Source organism: Miniopterus schreibersii (genome assembly GCF_964146895.1).
Source record: "Miniopterus schreibersii genome assembly, chromosome: 5".
Taxonomy (NCBI): Eukaryota; Metazoa; Chordata; class Mammalia; order Chiroptera; family Miniopteridae; genus Miniopterus; species Miniopterus schreibersii.
The window spans coordinates 4,906,894-4,929,401 of record NC_138106.1 but is presented as its reverse complement, the minus strand read 5'-3'; the positions used below and the strand labels follow the sequence as shown (position 1 = coordinate 4,929,401).

Genomic DNA, 22,508 nt, shown 5'->3' with positions numbered 1-22,508 from the left:
CTGGGCCGAGGCGGGGTTTAAAACTTGTTTTTGAAACAATAAGGCAGGAACTGGTGACTGACTTTTCCATGTTTATTTGAAGCACGATGGAATCTTTCATGGCTGTATTTACTCAAAATGTGTCTCAGTGAAAAAAAATACTATTTGGTTCACCAGTGGCCGTGCTGGAAGAGAGGGGGGAAGAATTCTGGGAAACCAAAATTGGGTTCAAGCATCTCTAGTCCAAACAGTTGGGAGCCGTTGGTTTCCACGTCTGCCGGGGAGGCGGATGACCTCATCGTGCTAAGTCCAGCGTGACTGTGCAGCCGGGGGGGGGGGGGGGGGAACGTGGGGGAGACATTCTCACCCCTTCTTACCCATCTGAAAGGCGCCTCTCGTGCATTGTAGGACTCAGAAGGTAAGTAAAGCGATATCGAGATACAGTACTAGACCTTAGGGACGTTGCTGTGGCCAAATGAAATGTATTTTAAGATGCTGAAGTCATCGCCACCGTATTATATTTTTCAGCAATGTGCCCTGTCTTGAAGCGGAGACGCCCCACTCCAGCTTTAGGTCATTACCACAAAGCGCAGACAGAAGCCAGGTGTGAGGTCACTGGTTGGCAGCCGAGGGCAGATTGATGTCAGATCCACCACCCCAGCTACAGGATTGTGCTTTTTGACCCCGCGCCATGCAAGGTGCCGGGCTGTGGGGAGGCGAAGTGCGGGGGAGCAGAGAGCTCGCAGGGCCGCGAGGGCACAGTGAGAGGACAGCGGCCTGCGAACCGGAAAGTGGGGCCTCGGCAGGCGCAGAACCTGCCAGAGCCTCGACCTGGACTCCCAGCCCTCAGGACCATGGAAATAAACCGCCCTTGCTCGTGAGCCTGTCTATGGTGTCCTGTTAGAGCCGCCTAAGTGGACTAAGACACTGTCTCTCTCTATATCCTTTCATGTAAATATATAACATTTTTTCAATGTATACCTAATATCTATGCATATATTTTCATTTCACATGTACTACATGCCCTCCTATCACCAGAGTACATTTATCAAAATCAGGAAACGACATGACTGCATCCTTGCCTCTAGCCCACTGTCCATATTCAAATGTAACACCCTTTTTAAAAGTTAAAGACATGTAGGCCCAGGTAACATTTACTGTGAATATCTGAGAATGTTCAGTTACCACTTCCACTGTCAGTACAAGTGAGCAAATAAAAAATGGTAGATATTGCTCGGGGAAAGGATGGCATGAAATGGGACAGGTTCGTGTGGCGTCCTCCTGGCGGATCAACGCTGCTGGCCCGTTGTCACGGTCCTCACAAGTTCCTTCCCCAGGATGAACACGGGGAGCTCTCTTTGCCTGTTTCTATTCCACTGAAAAGGTCTGGAAGCTTTGGAAAACTTCCAAATAATGACGTGTCCGGAGATGACTTCCTTTGGGGAACAGAGGGACACATTTTTGGGTGGGGGGCGGGGGCAGATGTAGCCGCTGCTGATGAGTGGCAGTGATGGAGTCGGACCAATGCGCTAGACGTCTTGGTGGTTTATATGCGTCTGGTGCCCTTTCTGGTGCTTTCCTCCAGTTCAGGACCCTCTCTGAGACCGCACAATACTCTCGGTTGTCAGGATGACATAGAGGGAAAGCGTTCTTTTCACTTTCTCCAGTAAAGTGTGAACAGGAGCCAATGGCATAAATGTTGCTTTCACTTCAAGACCTGGGAGCCACAGATCTTTTCCACCCACCAGCAGACAAAATTAAATCTTAAAAAATCAACCCGGGAAAACCTCGCGTGGCTGACATCGGGGAGCACGGGGCACGGGGGCCTGTCTTCCTGCTGGCGGTTTCTGAAGCCGTGGTCCTGACCCTGGCCTGTCCGGAGTCTCTTATTTGGACGGTAGCACCTGGTTCTGTTTTTAAACCTCAGCGGTCACCTGGTTCTATTAGATGCTGTTTTTGTGTTAAAAGGCAGATTTCTGGCCATGCTCTTTGCCCTTAAATTTAATTACAAATTTTGCCCTAACCGTGAAGGAACAAGAAGTTCCCAGTTAAATTAAAACAGCGAGTGGCCAGGTTTCAACTGGATCAGCCTGTTTCTCCATAACTGAATTTTAAGTCATCCTTTGTCCATTACGGTGTCAGCCACCCCAACCTCAAAGCCCTTTGTGGCGGCTTTATCTTCGTGGGCCTGTGTGGTGCAGATAAGGGGCAGGGGAGGCGATGGCGAGATTGCTTTTGGCCACACTCTCCAGGTCCCCAGCGAGCAAGGGGTTCAGCCCTGAGCCTCCTGACCGATTCAGGTTAAGACGCCCTGCGTCCCAGCCGCCAGCAGGTGAGACGTGCTGAGAACCACGAGCAAAATGAAGATACGTTTTTAGCCAGCCTTTAACCTAAAAAACAAAAACAAAACTCACAAAATAACATTTTAACATGTATAACACTTTTTGCCTAACAGCAAGATGCCCAAGACTAGGGTGACTAGGAGACATTGCAAGTTAACTAAACCTGGCTTGGGTCACACATTTGACTTTTCAACATGGGGTGTTGGAGGTGGTCTTACCTTCTTAAATGTGCTTTAATAGTGTTCATAAAAACAAACATTTCTGGAAAACCTGCTCTCATTGCAGGAGAGGAAGATGAAGCTCATATGTGTAGAAAGTTTGTCCAAGTTGACTCAGTGGTAAGGGGCAGAGCCAGGCGGTTTCAGAGGCCACCTCGGAGGTTTCAACCTTAGAGGTCACCACTCTAGAGGTTATCACTTTTGAGGTCACCACCTTAGAGCTCACCATCTTGGAGGTCATCCACCCAGAGGTCACCACCTCGGAGGTCATCCACCCAAAGGTCACCACCTCGGAGGTCGCCACGGTGGGACCTGGTCACAGGCAGCTGTCAGGGTGCTGTGTGAACAGAAATTGTTTGCAGCAGAGCTCCCGGGCAGCTGGCGAGCGGCCGCACGACCTTCTGCATGCTGCCCTGATCTTCCAGGCGCTGTCCCCGTGCTGATGAGCAGCTGACAGCTTCGAGAAGTCACCGCCTTGAGCGTGTTTCTGTAAAAAGCACCCGATTCCCTGTTGAGTCAGAGTAGGAGGCTGAAATCGGATGACTGAGTCTGCATCCCCATTTTCTGTCAGGAAATGAGCGCTGACACCTTTTCCTCTCAACGTTTGCGGTTGTTTTAAGGATACACAAAGTCAAGGACACAAAAGCAGGATCTTAACAGGCTCCCAGTCAACAGGACAGAGTCCCACCCCAGAGGAGACGGAAGACCCTCTGTAGCTGCCGAGGGGGGCTGTGTCAGGGATCCGGGGAGCAAGGGCTTCCCAGGAGCCAGCCCCCCCAACATGCATTACGAAAAATTTTAAACATGCAGAAAAGTTGGAAAAACTGTGAGGATGAACACCCTGGATTCTACAATTAACATTTTCTATATTCATTTTATCATGTATCTGCCCATCTGTTTACCCGCATCCTTCAACCCCTGCTTTCTCTTTTTTGATGAATTTCAAAGTCACCTGCGACATCCATGCCTGTCACCCTAAATACTTCACCACGCACAGCATCGCTTAGACGTCAACATTTGTTCGTGCCCTTTTGTTTTTCGAGGTAAAAACTTAGATACAGTGGAAAGCAGAAATGTTAAGCACCCACCCACCGCGTTTGGACGAACATGTAAACCTCATCAAGGTACAGAAGGCCACCAGACCCCAGAAAGTTCCCTAAAGTTCCTTCCCAAACAGAACCCAAGCTCATCCTTCAGAATCAACCACGGTCTGAGTTCTTCTCGCCACAGAGACGCCATCACCGCCCGGCTGTAATTATGACCAGAGCCCCCCTGGGATAACCTCCAGTCGTCATTCCTTATTCTAGGTTTCAGCTTTCTGCCAACGAATGTGTGCTTCTTTCCCATGACAGGCCTTCCAGCGCTTGCCACCGGCCGTCAGGCCTGCCCCCGTTCTTCTCCGAGGGGGCTCTTCTTGGATGCGGGCACCAGACCTGCTCTTCCCGGGCCCTGCCCCTCCTATGTGTCCACGGTCCGTCACCGCTTTCACTTCCTGCAGAGATGCCCACTGATCAGTGGTGGGGCCTACAGATCCAGGAAAATCCGAATTTCAGCTGGCGGTAGCTAGAGTGGAGCGGGCAGCCAGGGCGGAGCGGGCGCCCAGGGGCAGACTGGGGGACGGCGTGATAGGCAGCAGAAGTTGGGCCCCACCTTGCTGTGCCCTCACCCCGCGTCACATCTGCGCGTGGGTAGACCTGGCTCCCTGGGGGCAGAGTGAGTGGTGTGGGCAGCTAGGGGTTGTGAGCCTGGATGGGCAAGAGGATGCCAGCGGGATAGGAATGGGAGGAAGGGAGGACCCTCAAGAAAGGGTGGAGTGCGGCTATAGTGTCTGCCTCACAGCCCTGCCTGGGCACAGGGACCCATCCTGGACTGCCCAGGGCACAGGGCAGAGCAAGCCTGAGCGCCGCTGGAGCAGGAGGGCCCATCACCCCAAAAATTCCTGTGTGGGAGGAATGCAAGGGGAGGAGGCAGATGCAGCGTGGAGGGGGCTCTGCCCTCCAGCTTTTCCCTAATCTCTGGGGTTTCAGGTCGCAGGTGGGAGGGTCTCATTCAGGCTCCTAGCTGCAGAGATTAGGTTCGAGGGCAGAGTCTCAGGTGCTCTCTGCTGGAACTCCAAACACACGAGGCGCAAAACATTCTGGGGGTCCGAGGCCAGAGCTGGACTCACTAACTGAAGGGGGGGGGGCGCGTGAGGAATAGAGGGGAAGAGGGAGAATGTGGCCCCAACCCCAGGCAGTGCCCATCCCTCTGGGATTCCTCCTCTCCCTCCTCTCCCCCTCTCTCCTCCCTGTCCCCTCACACTCCCTTCCTTTTGCTTTCTTCCATTTTTCTAAGAAAGGGTATTTCTAAGAGCATAAACTGGAGGACAAGAAGCCATTTTATTTCTAGTTTGTAAGCGTTGGTTGAGAAAAGGAGAATTTGAAATTATTGTGCGTCTTTGGGTTTCGCTCTGGAAGGCCCTGGAGGGTGTGGCCGAATCCCTGGGTTGACAAGCCCACATGGAGGTCCTGCGTGGTTGTGTCCCTGGTTTAAGTCCCTCGGGTTGTGGCACAGCCAGACCTGGCCCCGGGCCGGTCCTGTCCCCTGGCCACGGGGCCTTTCTCTGGGCACTTTTGGACCAAGTGCAGTTCTGTTTGGCTCACAGGCCAGGGAGGGAGAGACAGCTAGGCTGGGACGTCGAGCCAGGGCTTGCTTTCAGGATACCTCGGGCCTGCCCGACAGTTTCCTCACCTAATTTTCTTAAAATAGTTTGGGAAATCTTGGGGCAAATCACTTAAACGTTTCCTGTCAAATTTAGCACCCAGAGGCATCATCTTCTCTGTGAGCAAACGGAACCCGGCAGGAGAATCGTTTCCTTCTCTGAGGTTCGCTTCTGAGTGAGCTTTAAACCAGCTCGACTCTTCGGAGGAAGGACAAGCAAAGACTTGGGCAAGGACCCACCTGAGTCCCATGGGGTTCTTTCTGCCCTTTCCATTTGCAGTAGTGTCCTGTGGCTGCTGTTAACAAATCACTACAAAATTTGTGGCTTAAAACACGAGAAACTTATTCCCCTGCAGATCTGGAGGCCAGAAGTCTGAAATCAAGGTGTGGGTAGGGCCTCACTCCCTCCGAAGGCTCCAGGGGACAATCCTTCCCGCCTCCTCCAGCTCCTGGTGGTGCGGGTGTCCTTGGCTCTCCTTGGCTTGTGGCTGCATCACTCCGGTGTCTGCCTCCTTTCTGTGTCTTCTTCTGCTTCTCAAGGATTCAGGGCTCAGCCTGATCCAGGAGGATCCCATTCTTGGCCTCACCTTAATCACATCTGCAAAGGCCTTATTTCCAGATACAGTCACAGTCTGAGTTTCCGGGTGGACATGAACTCTGGAGAGACACTCTTCGGGTGGACATGAATTCTGGGGAGACTCTCCAGGTGGACATGAATTCTGGGGAGACACTCTCCAACCTACTGCAACTGCCACCCTTGCCTGCATCTCTTCCCCTCAGGGTGCCCCCGACTGGTCCCTTCTCTCGTCTAACACTTGGCACGCTCACACGAGGCAGTGGCCCCAGGTGTTGTGTGTACGGTTTCTCCCTAACTCGTTCAGCAGCTCCCTGAAGCGGAGCTGGAAGCCCTCATCGTCTTTTTCCTTCTGCAATGGAAAAATGGTCCCCACGACTTCACCAGCCAGGGAGACATTCCAAGCATTGTGTTGTGCTGCCGTCAGGGGCCTGGATGCCCAGCCGCGGTTCTCCATCGGGTCTTCTTGCTCGCCAGGAAGAGCCCCCTTGCGTGCCCACCCCGCGCCAGGGCTCTCTCGTCGCCGCTGGCAGGTCTGCACATCTGGAGAGTCAGGGGAGCCGGCGAGGAAGGGGAAAGGCCCACTTCCCAGCCGCCCTTCGTCCTGCACTGCGATGCTCAGTCTTTCCTTGGTCCATGATTTGGAAAATGGTCTGATTTAGAGGGGACCGCTGCCCCTATAAAAATTTTAAATATATAACCATAATAAAAGTAAATATACTCCTAAGACCAAGTGTGCCCCTAGGCATCCATTTCTCATCTGGGAAGACTTCCAGTCAGGCTTGGATTCCCTCGCCAAGAAGCCAGTGGAGAAAGCTGCAGAAAGAGTAATTTTCCCCGTTCGTGATCTCGGAGGGAAAGGGGGTGCAGCCAGCCGAGCCTGCAACACCAGAGTGAAGCACTTTCCTGATGGTTCGTGTTTATTCTGGGAAGTGTGGCTGTGGTTCTGGGAGGCCTTCTACTTACCAGAAAATCGGGAGTCCTAGGCAGAGGGCCGGGGAGGCCGGCACGGAGTCCTGTCTTCTGCCCTCTTGTCTTGGTGACCTCCTAATGGGCATGAGGGCTGCCGAAGGCCATACAGTAGATGTGCCAGACACTGGACTTGGTACCAGGCGGGGCAGCTTAGCCACGATTCCTCCTGTTGTGTTGCCCAGTGTCTATGAGGGAAGAGAAGCCCTTTGCTCACATGGACATGAACATAAAGGGGCCAAAGATGTCAGAGGGCAGAGGGCTGGGGCTGGGCGAGGGCAGGAAGTCACAGGGATGAGTTAGTATTTGAGCCGGTGCTGATTGGACCAATATTTATTTCCCTGTTGGTCCAACCCTGATGGGATGGCCCTCTTGTCCTTCCTAAGCATTAGCCCCTCAGGCCAGGCCCAGGCCCAGGCCCAGTTGTGATACCTGACCCTGGCCTCTGACTCCAGTTGGCATTGCACAGCCCTTCCCTGCACACAGGTCATCTCATGGTCACGCTTATACTTGGTCTTCATAAGGAGGAAGCAAGGACATGGCCTCGGTGAAGCACAAGTTGTGAGCGAGCCCATAGCGCCCCCACCCCCATCCCCGCCCCAGGCAGGTGTTTGTTCCCAGTTTGCGGGTGAGGACACTGCCCAGGTGCCTACCAAGGCTGCTCAGAGCGTGAGTGCTGATGGCCCTGTGGTGGAGCCCAAGGCCCACAGAGGGTTCCTGCTCCTCCCAGCGCCAGTGGGTCCCTCCCGCTCCATATTCTCTTTCCTGGAGCTGAGCGCCTGTGCACCCTTGGCTGAAGCCACCCACTCATGAAGCTGTGATCGCAGTCACGGAGGCTGGATGGGGTGTGGGTGGGAGCCCCACCTGCCTCTGGCAGCTTCACCCAATGCCAGCTTCTCCTCGTCACAGCGCTCTAGATAAGGCATTCCAGCCCTTAACAGCCCTCATTATCTGACCCAAATACCTCCTGCTGCAATTGAAGTCTTCTTCTGCGTACGGGCCCTGAGCAACCCAGAGGCCCCATCACATATCCCTGAGGGGTCAGGTACCAGAGGTGACCGGGCCCACTTTCACTGGCACTCTGTCTCAGTGCCCACTTCAAGAGAGACTTGGCCCTCAGATGCCCCGCTGTCCTGAGCCAGGGCTGGAAGGGTGGCGAGATGCGAAGGGTGGGGCCACACCTTGCCCTCTCTGAGCCTCAGGGTCTCTCGGCTCCACTAGTTTGTTGGAGGAACCAAGCTCCTGGCCCCAGAGCCTTTGTAGGCTGTGCCCTCTCCCTTCAGGTCCCAGCTTTTATCCATGGACCCTATTGTCATGACATAATCAGCTGTGAAATTAGGTTTAATGTCAGCCTTGTCCATTGCACTTTCTCAGATCCCCAGGGCTGCTGTAACAAAGCACCACACACTGGTGGCTTAAAACAACAGAAATCTGTTCTCTCACAGTCTGGAGGCCAGAAGTCTAAGATCCAGGTGTTGCCGGGGCCGCTGTCCCCTGTGTGGTGGCCGGAACTCCTTGGCATCCCTTGGCCAGTAGCTGTTACCACTCCAATCTGTCTGACCTCCACGTGCCTTCTCTCTGTGACTGTATCCGAACTTCCCCCGTATAAGGATCCCGGTCGTATTGGATTTAGGGCCGGGATAACCTCATCTTAACTAAGTTGCATTTGCAAAGGCCCTGGAGGGCACGTGGGAATGTCTGTGGAACTGATGAGTAAGCAGGCAGAGAGCAGGCCCTGCAAACAGACTGGAAAGGAGAAGACCGGACACACAAGAAAAGACCAGTTTGTGCTGATGGTTTTTCTCCTTTCCTCTGCTTTCTTGTAAAATGTGACTTCTCTGGCCCCCACCACCCCTCCTCCACTCTCACTTCCTGTTTCCTGCCTCTCATCTGAGCTGTTTCAGAAGCTGAAACCACCAGGGCTGGATGTGCCCGAGAGAAGGCAGCTTCTTCCTGAACAAGAAGCGGCGGCGGGACTTTCTCCTGCGCTCTGACCTCACACACACGTCCCCAGCAGCTTCCTGTGTCAGCCTGGGGGTGCTGGGGACATGGACCCTTGAAACCTGCTTGCAGGGAGAGCTCCGTGGGTGTGATGCAGATCCTCGGGGGGCCAGGTAGCCCCTTCTCTTGCCCTGTTTTATTTCCACTTGTCTGCAGGGCAAAATCCTACACAGGCACCTTGCAAGGCCGGCTCTGGCTTTGACCTTGGGAGCCTTGTCCTTCACCCAAGAGGCTCTGAGCTCATTTCTGACCCGGTCCCGGAAAACCAAGAAGACTGATAGTGCTCCATGCCTACTGCCACCAACCTCCTCGCTATCTCCTCAAATGACAACGTCTTAGTCAGCTGGGACCACCCTAACAAAATGCCACAGACTGCGTGACTTAAACAACATAAACTTGTTCACAGTTCTGAGGATGGAAGTCCAAGATCAAGGTGCCAGTATGGTCAGTTTCTGGTGAGGGTTCCTCTTACATTTTATATGGTCACCTTCTTACTGAGTCCCCACATGGCAGAGAGAGAGAGAGTGGATGAGAGTGAATGAAGGAGAGGAGGGCTCTGGTGTCGCTTCTGATGAGAGCACCAATCCTATCAGACTGGGGCCCCACCCTTATGACTTCATTTAACCTCAATAACTTCCTTACCCCTGATATACCCACTCTGGGGGGCTTAGGGCTTCAACCTGTGGATTTTGAGAGGACACAAACTTTCAGTCTGTGACAGGCGGAGGCAGAGAAGGCAGGGTCTGGGTTGGGGCACTGGACACCCTGGTGCCGGGAGTTCTGGCATTACCCCCTCAGTCTTGCTAAGGCTGGTGTTGTAGGCGGTGGGAATGGCTCTGGTGTTAGTCTGGTGGAGTCAGACCGGACTTGGGTTCAGCAACCTTGGTACTTGAGTTCTGGCTAAGAAAGAATTCAGAGTCAAGACCCAAACTGTACGTAAGAGAACATTTACTTATAAAATTATAGAAGTAGAAGAAGCAATTCCTAGAAGAAATGGGCTTAGGAAACAAGTTATAGAGGCAACAGAAGGGCCCTTGGTGCTTGGGAGTGGAAGCTAATAGTAACGTGCCTGGGGGGAAGGGGAGAGAAGCCGAGGGAAACGGAAAGAGAACGGGAGGGGCTGCTCCCAGGAAGGAGAACACTGGGTCCTCCATCCTAATGGTTTTCAGGGTGGAGAGTTTAGGGGCGGTCCCAGGGGATGATCTCAATAGACTATTCAGCAGCTTTCCAGGTGTGTCCTTTCAGGGCTGTGGTCCCCACTGATTGATTGGTCGGTGCCAGGACAGGGGGTCATTATCCAGTGCAGCTGGTCCTGAGGTCAGCTGTGGCTGGTTTCGTTGCTTTTCTGGGCCTGGAGCTGAAACACAACTGAGGCCTAGATGTTATCTCTAGGGGGAAATGCCAGGGCGTCCAAACTGCATGACTAGCGATATGCAAGGGGAGGAAAGGCCAGCCTGGGGCCGAGGTCCCACCCTATTCTACAATTGTCCATTGCTAGGCACCTGGAGCTTTCCACTCTGGTGATCTCCTGTACCTGGCCCATTGTCCTTGCTCTGCTCAGGTCTGTCTAATTACCCACCACACAGCCAGGACAAAAACTGGGCTCTCTAAAATCCACTCACTGCAGACAGAAGAAGAAACAGAGAACTTGGAACAATTCGAGGGTGGAAGCAGGGAACATTTGCAAGGAATCCGGCAGGGCTGTGCGGGGCCAGCAGCCAGCCAGCAATCAGGGCGGCCACCCAGATGTGGCTGAGATAAAACAGCCAACCCCAGCACAGCTGCCTCTTGCCAGAGGAGGGAAAGGCACTTTCTTAGTGGGATGAAGGTGTTAGGGACCCATCAGATCAAAGGCAGGGACTTCCTAGGAAGGCTGGCAGAGACCGTGGGCTGGGCCCTGGGTGGGAAAGCCAAGGGATCTGAGGTATCAGTCACCATTGGGGATGATTCTGGAAGCCTCCCTCAGGCTCTGCAAGCTGCAGAAACCCCGAGCCAGGTAGGCACGGACACTGGCTGTGTTATTTAGGTTGGTAATATTAACGTAAGAAAACATTCAAAACTGTGAAGAATTTTTGTGAATTTATTTGAGCCAAACTATGGACAGCTGCCGGGAGCCAGTACCTTAACGGGTTGAGATCATGCTCCGGGGAATGGCAGTTTTGCACCTCGCTTTATACGTCACAATCAAAGGGGGAGACGTAAGTGGGTTACACAAAATCCATTGTGATAGATTAGGGAGGTGGGAGAAAGCCAAGCAGGGAAACCTCGGGGACTGGGTAAAAAGTAAAACGATAGACACAGACTTCTTTTACGTGGGTGGGTACCGGATAGTTAACAAGATATCAATAACAATGAGAGGATACCTGGTCTTCGCCCCGTGCTTTGAGGGTCCGGAAAAAGGGGAAATGACTTTGTTTTGCAAAGTCCTGTGTTAATCAGGTATGTTATCTCAGATGCAAAAGGCAAGCGACTGGCTTAGTTAAGGTGAAAATTAACCTCTGTTAGGGCAAAATACTGCCTTAGGGCATGACTACCCACCAGACTGCTTCTAGTTAAAAAGTTTTAATTTCAGACCACCCTTTGTGGTTATTTTATTTAATTTATTTATTTATTTATTTATTTAGTGTGGTTATTTTAGGTCTCTGAGTTTGCAAGGCCACCAGCAGGCCTGCTCTGAGCTTTTTAGGTTTAGGATATGGCCCGTTTGTCCACAATATGTACACTTCCTGAGTGGGCTAAGGTGAGTGTCCACCCACAGATCCCGCGTGTACCGAGTGCCTCTCACCATTCACCCCAAGTAAACTCTGCTGCAACTGGGGAGGGGGCTTGTGGGGTGAAAAGGGGCAGAGGGCAAAAGGGGGGGTGGGAAGAGCAAGAGCTGGGGGTCCGAAGGAAGGTGAGTGAGTCTTCGCCTCTCACCAGCAGGGTGCGTGAGGGCCCTAGGGAGGCTGAGCATAGTATTTGTGCTCTTATTAAGTCTCTAAAACTCACCTGTAATGCTCAGAAGCTGAGTGGGAAGGGCCTGGCAAGCCATCGGGTCCAGACTTGTCTGTTGTGGGTCCTGAGCCACAGCAGACTGCACCCTGCCCTTCACTCTACAAGGACAGATCAAATTGAAAACATGAGGCCTAAGTCTCCCCGTGGAAAATCAGGGGAGAGGTTTCCCTCCCCTCCTTTCTCTTTGAGCACATACTTCAGAAAACTTGTAACTGAAGGACTTGCTCTTCTCTTTGAAATGTACATAAATCCTTTTGGAGACTAGATTGGCATTTCTTGGCTTGGTGACCCAACACGTCTTTCTCCAGGGCCTGGGAGCATCTCTTTCTGATGCAAAGATCGAGAGAGATGGGCCCCACCCTCCGGTCTCTGTGGGAGGATGAGAACCTGGCCTGGGTGGGCCTCTTGCTTTAATTTACAAAAGGACCTGCCATAAAGAGGTGAGAAGTTTATTTTTCCTCTAGATAAAGCCAATTTGTGAACAGATGGTCACCCCTGTTGTGGGGTGAGTTTAGGGTGAACTGTGTGTGACCAGTAGTGCTTGAAAGTCCTCTTACTTGGGGACCAGTCATTATTTATTTTGAGAACCCGATGTAATGGGCTGCATCTTCTCGGTTACAGAGGAGGTGAGAGTCCCTCTATGTCGTCTCCTGGTGGATTGCCTGTGGCGCCCATTGTGTTCTGGTTCTGACGCTCATTCAATCATAAAATGCTCTCTCTTCCACCTTGGTGAGCGGTTTTCTGAGGTGGGAGCAGATTTTTTCACATCCACAGAGACACTGGTTCCAGGGACAGGGAGCATGCTCATCCCGTGTGCTTGTGCATCTATGTGAGCGTGCCAGCGTGTGTGCATCTGCAGGTACATACCCACGTGAGTATGCGAGTATGCATGTGCATGCGTGAGTGTTCAAGCATGTGTGCCAGCATGCACCTTCCTACACGTGAAAGTGTGTGAGTAGACACGTGTGAGAGCATCGGCACATATACATGCAGACTTCAGTGTGAGAGTACAGATGTGCATGAGTGTGCTTATGTGAGCGAAGGTGTGTGAGTGGACACATTAGCGTGAGCATGCATGAATGTGGACGTGTGAATGTGCCTGTAATATGTATACGTATGAGAGTGTGAGTGTGTCTGTGTGCACGCTTGAGTGTGAGTGTGTGTATGTGTGTCCTTAAGTCCAGCACTGCACCATGGCGGCTGCCCCTGGTCTCCAAGCTCTTGGACACCGAGTGAACCCAGGGATCTTTACTGGATGCACCTGTGGCCAAGCGCACCCTGGAGGTGACAGACATGAAGTCCTGGGGGACATCCCCTCCCCGCTGGGTTGCGTTGCATAGTTACTTTCTCTTCAAAGTGTTTACGTGAAAAAGGCAGACGTGGAAAATCCCTGCGCTGATCATGTAGAAAAGTAAATATGTCTTTGTAAAAACTGGAGGAAGAGACCTCACTGGAGATTAAATTACGCACACACACACATCCTTCTTGTGCCTGTGGGAAAGGGAGTTTGAGGGAGAACCGAGCTAGAAACAGACTGTCATTTTTGCGTTTTGTCTTTTTATTGTATGAGTTTTAGTATAAAGAGAAAGTGTGTGTGTGATGACAGTTGATGGAGAATTCCCCATTAGCATGAGTGCCCAGCTGGTAAAATGTCTTGGCTCTGCTTCCCCCCCGGGGTGGGGGTGGTGGCTGGATGTCCTGCTGGTGGGCGCCGTGGCCAGACAGGGCGTGGAGTGGAGCGTGCAGGACTCAGCCTTCGGGGCTGACTCTCCCCCTCACTGGCGGTGCGGCCTCGCTGACCCTCAGTTTCTCCTTCTGTGCCACGCGGATAAGGGACCTACTTCCTAGGGCGGTTCTGAAGTTGAGAGGAAACGGTGCACAGCACCCATTTCCAGTTTTAAAATGCACCCCTATCCTTGGTTTTGCCTCCATGCTTCACAGCGATGGCCACACATTATAGGAGCGAAACGTTCTGAGAGATGATACAGTAGGATATCCTAACAGAGGCTCACCTCACGTTCTTAAACATTCAGATTTACCTAAATTATAAGAGTTTCTATTTATTCTGTTAGGGCTAATTAAATTTTATTTTCTTGACTATTCCATTACAGCTTTAAAATGTACTCTTTTCTTACTGAAACTTTTCCTAACCTCCACTCAGCAGTCGGTGAGCGGGCCCTGCTCTCCCGGTTTTCTGTAAAGGGCGCGGCCTTCCCGGTGACTGGCGCTGAGCCCCCTAACGGCGCCGTTGTCTCCAGGTCCTCTCTTTGGTATTTGTTGTCCTGGCATGTGCCACTTTGCCATTAACCACGCAAACGCAGCAGCTGATCGGCTCAGAGCTTAATCTACCGAGAGCAGAAGGCCTAGCAACGGGATGCGGGCGCCGGCTTGGAGCTCCCTCCTGGGAGAGCGTTTAGTGTTTCAAATACAAGGGACTCAGACTTCTGGACCCTCAGCCAAGATGAGTCTTTGTGACCCTATTTGGAAGCTTCCTCCGCAGAACTAATGAGACCTTCATGTAATGCTCAGAACCGTGCCTCGGCTGTCAATAGCATGCCCTGAAAGGCAGCCCGCGGGGGCAGTGAGACAGCAGCCGCCAGACAGTATTTCACAGGAAATTTTAAATCCATTTCACATGCAACAGGACGGCTGCTGGAATAAGAGACCAGCCATCAGCCTGTCGCCCTTCAGTGTGTTTTCTTTTACTCCCGTGGCCCTCTCGGGGTCGTGCTCATGGGTTTATAGTCACACAGAGTGGTGGTCTTTATGGGACAGGCCTGTGTGAGCAGCCGCTGTGACTGCATTGCGAAGTTTTGTTCTGCCGCTAAAAGCGTCGTTCAGGGGAGCCCGTCGTGGTCTGTGTTGTCCCGTCCAGATGCTCTGCGTAATGTACTTTCCCGCTCTCCCCGGGTGGTTCGCTCGATGCTTTTCCGTGTTAAATCCTGACAAGGAATGAGCATCTCTGGGACCGCAGCTTCCTGGCCCCCAGGCAGGCCCTGAGGAGCCATCCCTGGGTTGAGGTGTAGGGACATTTTCATGGCTTTGGATCTGAACTGTCCACTTGTGGGAAGGATGCTTTTCTGAATCCGATGGACCACTTTGATTTGACGCTGTTTTCTCCTGCCAGTTCGCAACGATAAGGTTCAGAGAACACTTTGTAGTCGGGTCTGAAGTGTGTTTTCTGCGTAACAACGAGATGGGACCCAGCGATGTGGCCCAGGGGTGGGTACTCACCTTTCCTCAAAGATGCCATCTGCCTGGAGTGAGAATGGGCTGTGACATGCAGGCGCCCCCAGGGACACGGCCGTGGCAGTGGCAGGCGTTACCGAGAAGGCATAAGGGACTGCTCCCTGAGAGCGCAGCCTCTGAAGCCATTGCCACTGTCGGCAGCACAGGGAACAGAAGGGCCCTTTCTCCAGCCCAGGCGGCCCAGACCCTCTGCGCTTCTGCCCAGGAGAGGCCGAGAGCCGCCAACGCTGCCCAACCATGCTCAGCACCCTTGGGCTGGCCCTGCTGCTTCTGCTCAGCACCGTGGGCTCCAGCCAGGCCAGCAGCTTCACAGGTGAGGGCTCCGGGCTCCATGTGGGTGATGCTGGAGGAGGGGGGCTCCCTGGGAGGGGGTCTCAGTGAGTGAGGACAGCGGCCCTGCCGAGAGCTGGGCAGGTGGATGCTTCTGCTTTGCGAGAGTAGCATCTGTCCCTTCTCAGCAGATTTTCTTGTAGCCACAGAAGAGGTGGCATGTGCCTCCGAATCACCTGGGGGCTGTGAGTTCAAATTCGGATTCTGAGTGGACGGTCCGGGTGGGGCCCGGAACTGTGCATTTTGCCGGTGGTGCGGGTGATGCAGGCCCACGGGCGACAACGAGAGCAGACTCAGATGAGGTCTCTGCACATTGCAGTCCTCAGCTTGCAGACCTGGAGGCCCAGGTGGTAAGGCCATGCAGCCAGCTGAGGGCCATTTCTACCAGGCGACTCTGCTAGGGAGACGGGATCATGAAGTGGACTCTCTGTCCAGCTGCCCCTTACCTTGGGCCCTGCCAGCCCCCCGTTGCCTCAGTGGTAAATGAGGGTGAAGGTGGCCTGTGGGGGAGTGCGGAGCTCAGTGAGGGCCCCTGTCCAAAGGTTCTGAGAGGCACATGGTCAGCTGCTAAAAAGCATTGGATTCCTGAAGCCCCAGATTTCAAAGGATTGAGATCGGAAACCTTTTAAATCACTTTCCTTGTGAAACCTGTCTTGTTCTGTTGGGAAATTAAACAGGCCCATTCTGTTCCTATAATCAACTTCAGTTTTGCTCTGGTTTCAAGTTTTTCCCCCTTAGGATTTTGGTTTAATTGTGCTTGTTTTCCCTTGATTTTCCCTTTGGGATGGGTTATGTGTGAGCCGCACAGCTCAGCCACAGAACGAGCGGGACTATCGCGGAGCCAGAGGGGACCCAAAGAGGTGTTTCATGACCCCTTGTGACACATGCAAGTACACAGGGGCAGGAGCTCAGTGACGCCCAGGGTCGCACATCTGCTTGGTCTCATGTGCTCAGGGGCTGCCTTTGCAGGCATCATTCCAGTTAATAGGCACCATTCCAGTTAATAGGCACCATTCCAGTTAATAGGCACCATTCCAGTTAATAGGCATCATTCCAGTTAATCCTACAGCCCAGGGCATAGCTGCTACTTTACCAGTGACAAGACCGGGGCACCCAGAGTGCATGAAATGGGCTCAAAATCACACAGCTGGTGTATGTGACGCTGGTGTGAACTTGGGTCTTCTGACCCCAGGGCCCAGGCTAGCTTTGCAGCCTGAAGATGTCCCACCTCTGAGACTGGAACTCAGGACCCCGACTCCTACGCTGATGGCTCTTGAAGGGCTTGGAGGGGACCCCGGTGGCTTCTGGGAGAATGTAAACAAAAAAACCGAGCAAGTTAATCCCAAGTGCAGTTCTATAGGAGACGTGTGTGAGTGTGTGGTGTGTGCGCTAATGACCGGCTAGGGCTTTGTCACCAGCAGGTGGGGACCAGTGACTCTCTAGAGATAGGGACGAGATGCCAACGTTCATTAGTGGTTGGCGCCTCATCTTAGGTTAAGATGAAAAACAAAATCTAGGTCCACCTTGCCGAGGTCTCCGTGCGGGAAGTCCTTGCGCTTTGCCTTGTTAGTCCATCACTTTCGCGGTGGCCATTGGACCTACCCCTTCATCCAAGTCTCCTCTAAGCTCTGGGCCAATTGACCCTGGTCTCCGAGGCCAATTTCTCCTGCCCCACCCACATAACAAGGGACCTCCCATTCCTTCCCCAAGCTTACTGTCACCACCCTTTTGGTGGAGATGGGCAGTGGTGTCTCCGCTCCCAGAGGCCCTGTCACCTGCAGGGGTGATGGGGAGGCAGCCAGGTGGCTCCCTCCCTGTGGGTGGGCTGATTCAGCACTGAAGGGGGCCACCTACTCCAATACAGCCCAGAGTAAGGCTGGGGGCTGAGGGCTGGCTCAGTCCATTTCCTCCTGGGGAGCACTAGCCGCTGAGTCTCGCTTTCTGCACACTTGGGGGCTGCTGTGCCTCCACAGGAGGGACTCTTCAGGGGCATTGCCCCCTGCTAGGGATACAATGACTTATGCTGCAATCCTGAGTTCCTCTCCAGAAACCTAGCCTCTCTCTGAGGATTATCACTATGAAATTGGGCGCCTACCCACTGGCCATACAGTCTCATAAAGCTTGGAGCTCAGAGTTGATAATCTGAAAGTGTGAAGTAGATTCAGATCATGCTTTTATTCTGCACTGAGCCCTGAGTGCAGAGAGCCCCGTGCTGGCCATGTGAGCTCCCTGGGCTGCCTGGCCAGTGCCAGAGGCTGGGGCTTGAGCAGTGGAGATTTATTCCCGCACAGTTCTAGAGGCCCGAAGTCTGAGATCAAGGTGTCTGCAGGTCTGGTTCCTCCTGTCGGTTGTGAGGGAGACTCTGCCCCGTCTTTTCCCCTAGCTCCTGCTGGTTGCAGCCAGTCTTGGGGTTCCTCAGCTTGTAGAAGCATCACTTCGACCTCTGCCTTCACCTGCACATGGCCTTCTACCTGTGCCCATTCCTGTCTCTGTGCCAAATTTCTCCTTTTATAAGGACACCTGTCCTATTTGATGGGGGCCACCTACTCCAATACAACATCATCTTAATTATATCTGCAAAACCCTTGTTTCTAAATAAGGTCACATTCTAAAGTGGTGGCAGCGAGGACTTCAGCATATGAATTTTGGGTGGGGGTCACAGTTCAGCCCATAACAGTCCCTGCTACATGAGACAACAGAAGCTCCCTGGACAGATGAGACACCCCAGGGCCACACCATCCATGACAAAGAAGCACAGGGCTGGCAATGGTAGTGGGTACCACAGGGTCAGAGAACCGAGTGACCATGCTGATAAAGGGGCCGTGGGCACAAAATCCACAGTGCCACCTTACAGTGGGCACTATGCCCTTTTCTCTCGATAACGACAGTAACAGTCGGACTGAACTTCACCATCTATGACCCCTCACGTGTGCTTGAGATTTCCGTTTATTTATCTTCCATCTCATTCCATAAAAGGGTGCTTTGCCATCTGAGTCTGGTGTGTAGCAGGTTTTCAGTATAGAGCTACTCTGGTCATTGTTACTGGTGCATTTCCCATGTGACAAACTGTGGCTCATGGACAGTAAGAGACGTGCACAAGATTTTCCAGCTGCAGAATCTCAGAGCATGAATCAGAAAACGGGGACCCGAGCCCTAGAAGACTGACTCCTCCGTGTCCCCCGGGGCTGCAGGCAGCGTGGCTCGGCCCGGTGGCAGCTCCGCGTTCTGTACAGGGGTTTCTCAGGCGGCAGGTCTCTGATTTCGCTTTATCCCTCCGAGTTCACGCTGCTGCGCTGACTTCTCAGGGGGCTGGAGGGCAGATCCTGAGGGGCTGCATGAATGCGGGGATCTTGTTTCACTTGCTCCTGCAGAAGTGAGATAACCCCTCGCATCGACGTGACTCTGCTGTTTGTTCTTTCTTTGGTTTCTCCCTCCTTCCTTATAGACAAAGGTCTGTCCTTACTGAGCTACCAGCTGTGCAACTATAGTGTGACCCAAAATGTCCAGAAAGTAGAGGCCGTCCGGATGTCCCATGTGACCTACGCCCCCTGCGGCGGGTGGATCCCGTGGAGGCGGTGCCCCAAGACCATTTATAGGACCCGGTACCTGGCAGTGGACGTCCCTGAGTCCCGGAATGTTACCGACTGCTGCGAGGGCTACGAGCAGCTGGGCCTCTACTGCGTCCTGCGTGAGTCCAGGGCTGTGGGTGGGCTGCGGGCCACTTCCCATTTCTTCCCCCAGGGATAGTCACTGTTCACATCCATTAGCCCTGAACTTGCTAGATCCTTCTGGAACACCTGCTCTTAACCCTGAGCTTCAGGATCATCTGGAGGGCTGTCCAAGCACAGACCCCTGGCCCTCCTGCCGGACTTCAGGTCCAGCAGGTCAGGGGTGAAGTGCAAGTTCCCCGGTGGTGCTGATGCTGCTGGCCCGGGGGCCCTGGTTTGAGAACCTTTGTTCTGTGGTTCCCAGACCTGGCTGCGCTCCGATGGCCCCTGGGCAGCTTTAAAAACACCGATGCCCGGTCCTGCCCTCAGAGACTGTGATGGACTTGGTCTGGGGCATCGCTCAGGCCTTGGGATGTTTTTAAACCTCCCTAAGCTACTGACCAGTAGCTGAGTTTGAGAACTAATGTTGTAGTCTCTTCTATGTTGGCAGTTGCCCTTCTCTTTTTAAAAATTGTAGTGGATGCTTTTTTTTTTTAAATCTGAAATCCTAATCTGAGCTCCAATATGTGAATGAAATGGGAGGGGTCCCCTTAGTCCCCCCTACTGCTCAGAAGCCCCCAAGTCCTCTTAATTCCTCAGTGAGGTTTGGAAGGTGCTTGGGTTGGTTCCCAGGGTGACTGTGCCGGGCCAACGTCTGAGGCCAGGTGGGCTGTGCTGTGTGTGGGTTCAGGGCTCAGCCTCTCCGCATGCAGGGAACTTTCCAGATCTCTTCCAGGGGAAAGGGTGCATACGTGAGTGTGTGTGGGTGGTGGTGAGTGTTACATATGAGTCAATACTAGATCTCAAATGAGCTCTAAGCAGTCAGAAGGTCCCCCTGTCCCCACCCATCATGGGGAGAAGTGGGAAGGGTGTGACTCCAGGGAGTGTCAACGGGGTCACCCCGAGTTGTGAGGGCTGCCACCTCCAGTGTGCACAGAGCCCCAGCTCAGGGGTTCCAGGAGGGGATCCCACATGACCCATACCTGGGGCCTGAGGCCAGTACAGCGTCAGGCTAAGGCATGGACATCACACCCCAGGGGTGCAGACCTCCTCCCCACACCAGCAGTGACAGGATGTAGCCCTGTGTCCCGCAGACCTGCAGGAGGCTGCGTGGGCTCTGCACGCTGAGTCATACTGCGCCTCCTCCCTCAGGTCCCCCAAACAACTCAGCAACCAATGGTCTAGAATGGGAAGAGCATTGAGGACATGTGCGCTATTTCTTTCACTCTAAGTGACTTTTTAATTTTTAAAAAAATTCAGCATTAGGAATGCAATGGTAACTCATACATTATTTTATTTAAAAATGTATCTTTTTACTATAATTACAAATATGAATATACGAGCCACGCAGAAACGCTGGAAACAGAGAAGAATCTCACAGGGACAGGAATGCCTGCCACTTTCCAGGGCCCCGTTCAGAGGGTGGGGACAGAGATTTCCTGACCGCTCGGGGCTGGGTCTTTAAATGACACCATTATCACTAACAGTTGCCACCACCAGTAAAAACCAGGTAGTGCCACTGACCTCAGGGTCCATGGCTTGGTGCCAGTTGTATTTTCCTGTTGGTTCTCTAAAGGGGCCCTCGAAGGGACAGGCTGTCCTCTGGAGGTCCCTCCCAGGTGCTGGGTGAAAGGAGTCCCTTCCTGTGCTGACGCCAGGCCCCGCTCCGCTTTCCCTGTCTTCAAGGGCCACATGCACGAAGGCCGCCCTGCCCTGGGAGCAGCTGTCTTCCTGGGAGATGAGGGTCCCACTGTTTGTGGAGGCCTTGGGGCCCATGGCATCTTGGTATGGAGCACCAGAATCCAGTGAAAGAAGGCAGGTGTGGCCCGCTCCATTTGTCTTCACCTGTGAAGGCCACACAGGTCAAGATCTGCTGGCTGTTGTGGGGGCTAGTGAGGTCACAGTCCAGCGGCCCGAGGAGGACCCAGGATTGGCTGAGCCACACCAGCCACACCCTCCAAAGGGTGACCTCTCTGTGAGGGCTGTTTCCCTGCTGAGCTAAACAAGTAAAGTCCCAAAGGAGAGACGGCAGGGAGGGCTGGCGTCCCGTCCCCACCACCTGCCCCCACCACCTGCCCGTCATCTTTCTTCCCCTTAACAAACCAGCCATTAAATGCCTCTCATGGGATATCAGCCCCACTTTTAAAGTGTTAGCACCTTTAATTAGGAACTCACCAGGTGGCTGGAGGGCCAGAACATTCTAGTGAGAGAGTCCCATGGGCAGGGCTGCTCTGGGGAGCTACAGAAGGGGTGTGGCTGGAGTAGGGAGAGTGGGGACATTGGGGGATATGCTGAGCACCTCTGCCTACCTCTGCTCTCAGGGCCAACGCACTGGCAGCTGGAACTGCCCTTGGCGGAAGCATTTATACCACGGGCATTGGCAGCATGACCTTCTCCACGCTGGCACAGGTCCTTCTTCAGGGCCTGACTGTGTGATTAGAGCTTGTTCTGAGAGGCCTAGTGACAGGCTGGCTCTTTGGAACCTGCAGAGATTCAGTCTCTGGAAGTGACTCCCCCCCCCCCCCCACTGGTTGTTTTGCACAGAATGGGGCAGAGGCCAAACCCTGGATGTGGTAGCCATGGGACAGCTTGGAAATCTGGAGTGCAGGAGGGCCTCCAGGTCCCCCTGGGCGTGGGGTGACTTGTGTCTCGGCAACCCTGGGCTCTCAGCTTAGAGGTGTCATCTCCAGGCAGCAGCGAGACCTGAGACCAGCTTCCTCCTCTCCCCTCCCACTCAGCAGCCGATTCACTAAAAGGGGAAGAGCGTTATGAGAACACAAGCGATGTGCCTTTCGGTCTAAATGACTTTCAATTTCTAAAACCTAGCATTTGACACAGTGATAACTCACACATTGTGTTCTTTAAATGTATCTTTGTCCTATCATTACAAAAACGAATGTGCCAGCCACGCAGGAAATCTGGAAACACAGAAAAGAACATAGGACATCGCCCATCAGCCCCCCCCCCCATAGCCGCAGTGAACGTTTTCTTCTGTCTTCACTCGGGGCAGGCGTTTTCCAAGAGCGCGGTGACCCCGTTCGAGATTTTGCTGTAGCATGCTTTCACCATTTGGCAGTGTGTCTGGGCCACGTTTCATGTCAATAAATATTGTCCTGCAGCATGATTCAGCGGCCACATGGCATTACCTCACGTGGATGCATCAGCATGAAGCAATCGCCTACCAGTTAACTCCTAGTTGCTTCCAAGTTTTCATTATTGTCCATAATGCTGGGCGAGCTCCTGGTGGTACAAACACCGCCACACGCCCGCTGGGCCATTCCCTCAAGGTGGATCCCTGGGGGTGGCACTAACTGAGCATCTTAGCCGACTCTCACCCGCTGTGGTGACGCCCTGGTTTCCACTCAGCCCGCCTTCCCCACCGTCCCGTCGTCATGGCAGAAGGACCCCACTGCACCCGGAGGCTATCCCAGGGCCTCTTTGG

The 22,508-nt window shown here is 53.3% G+C and overlaps 1 protein-coding gene across 1 annotated transcript in view; it reads left to right on the top strand.

Moving 5' to 3' along the window:
• Positions 1-15,266: 15,266 nt before the first annotated feature.
• Positions 15,267-22,508, top strand: part of UMODL1 (uromodulin like 1) — a gene marked incomplete at both ends in the record, with an annotated part of 46,227 nt that continues 38,985 nt past the window's right edge. The window contains 2 exons of the mRNA XM_081138828.1: positions 15,267-15,342; positions 18,805-19,047. Coding sequence (XP_080994954.1) covers positions 15,267-15,342; positions 18,805-19,047 — 319 coding nt within the window. The remainder of the gene's footprint in view (positions 15,343-18,804; positions 19,048-22,508) is intronic.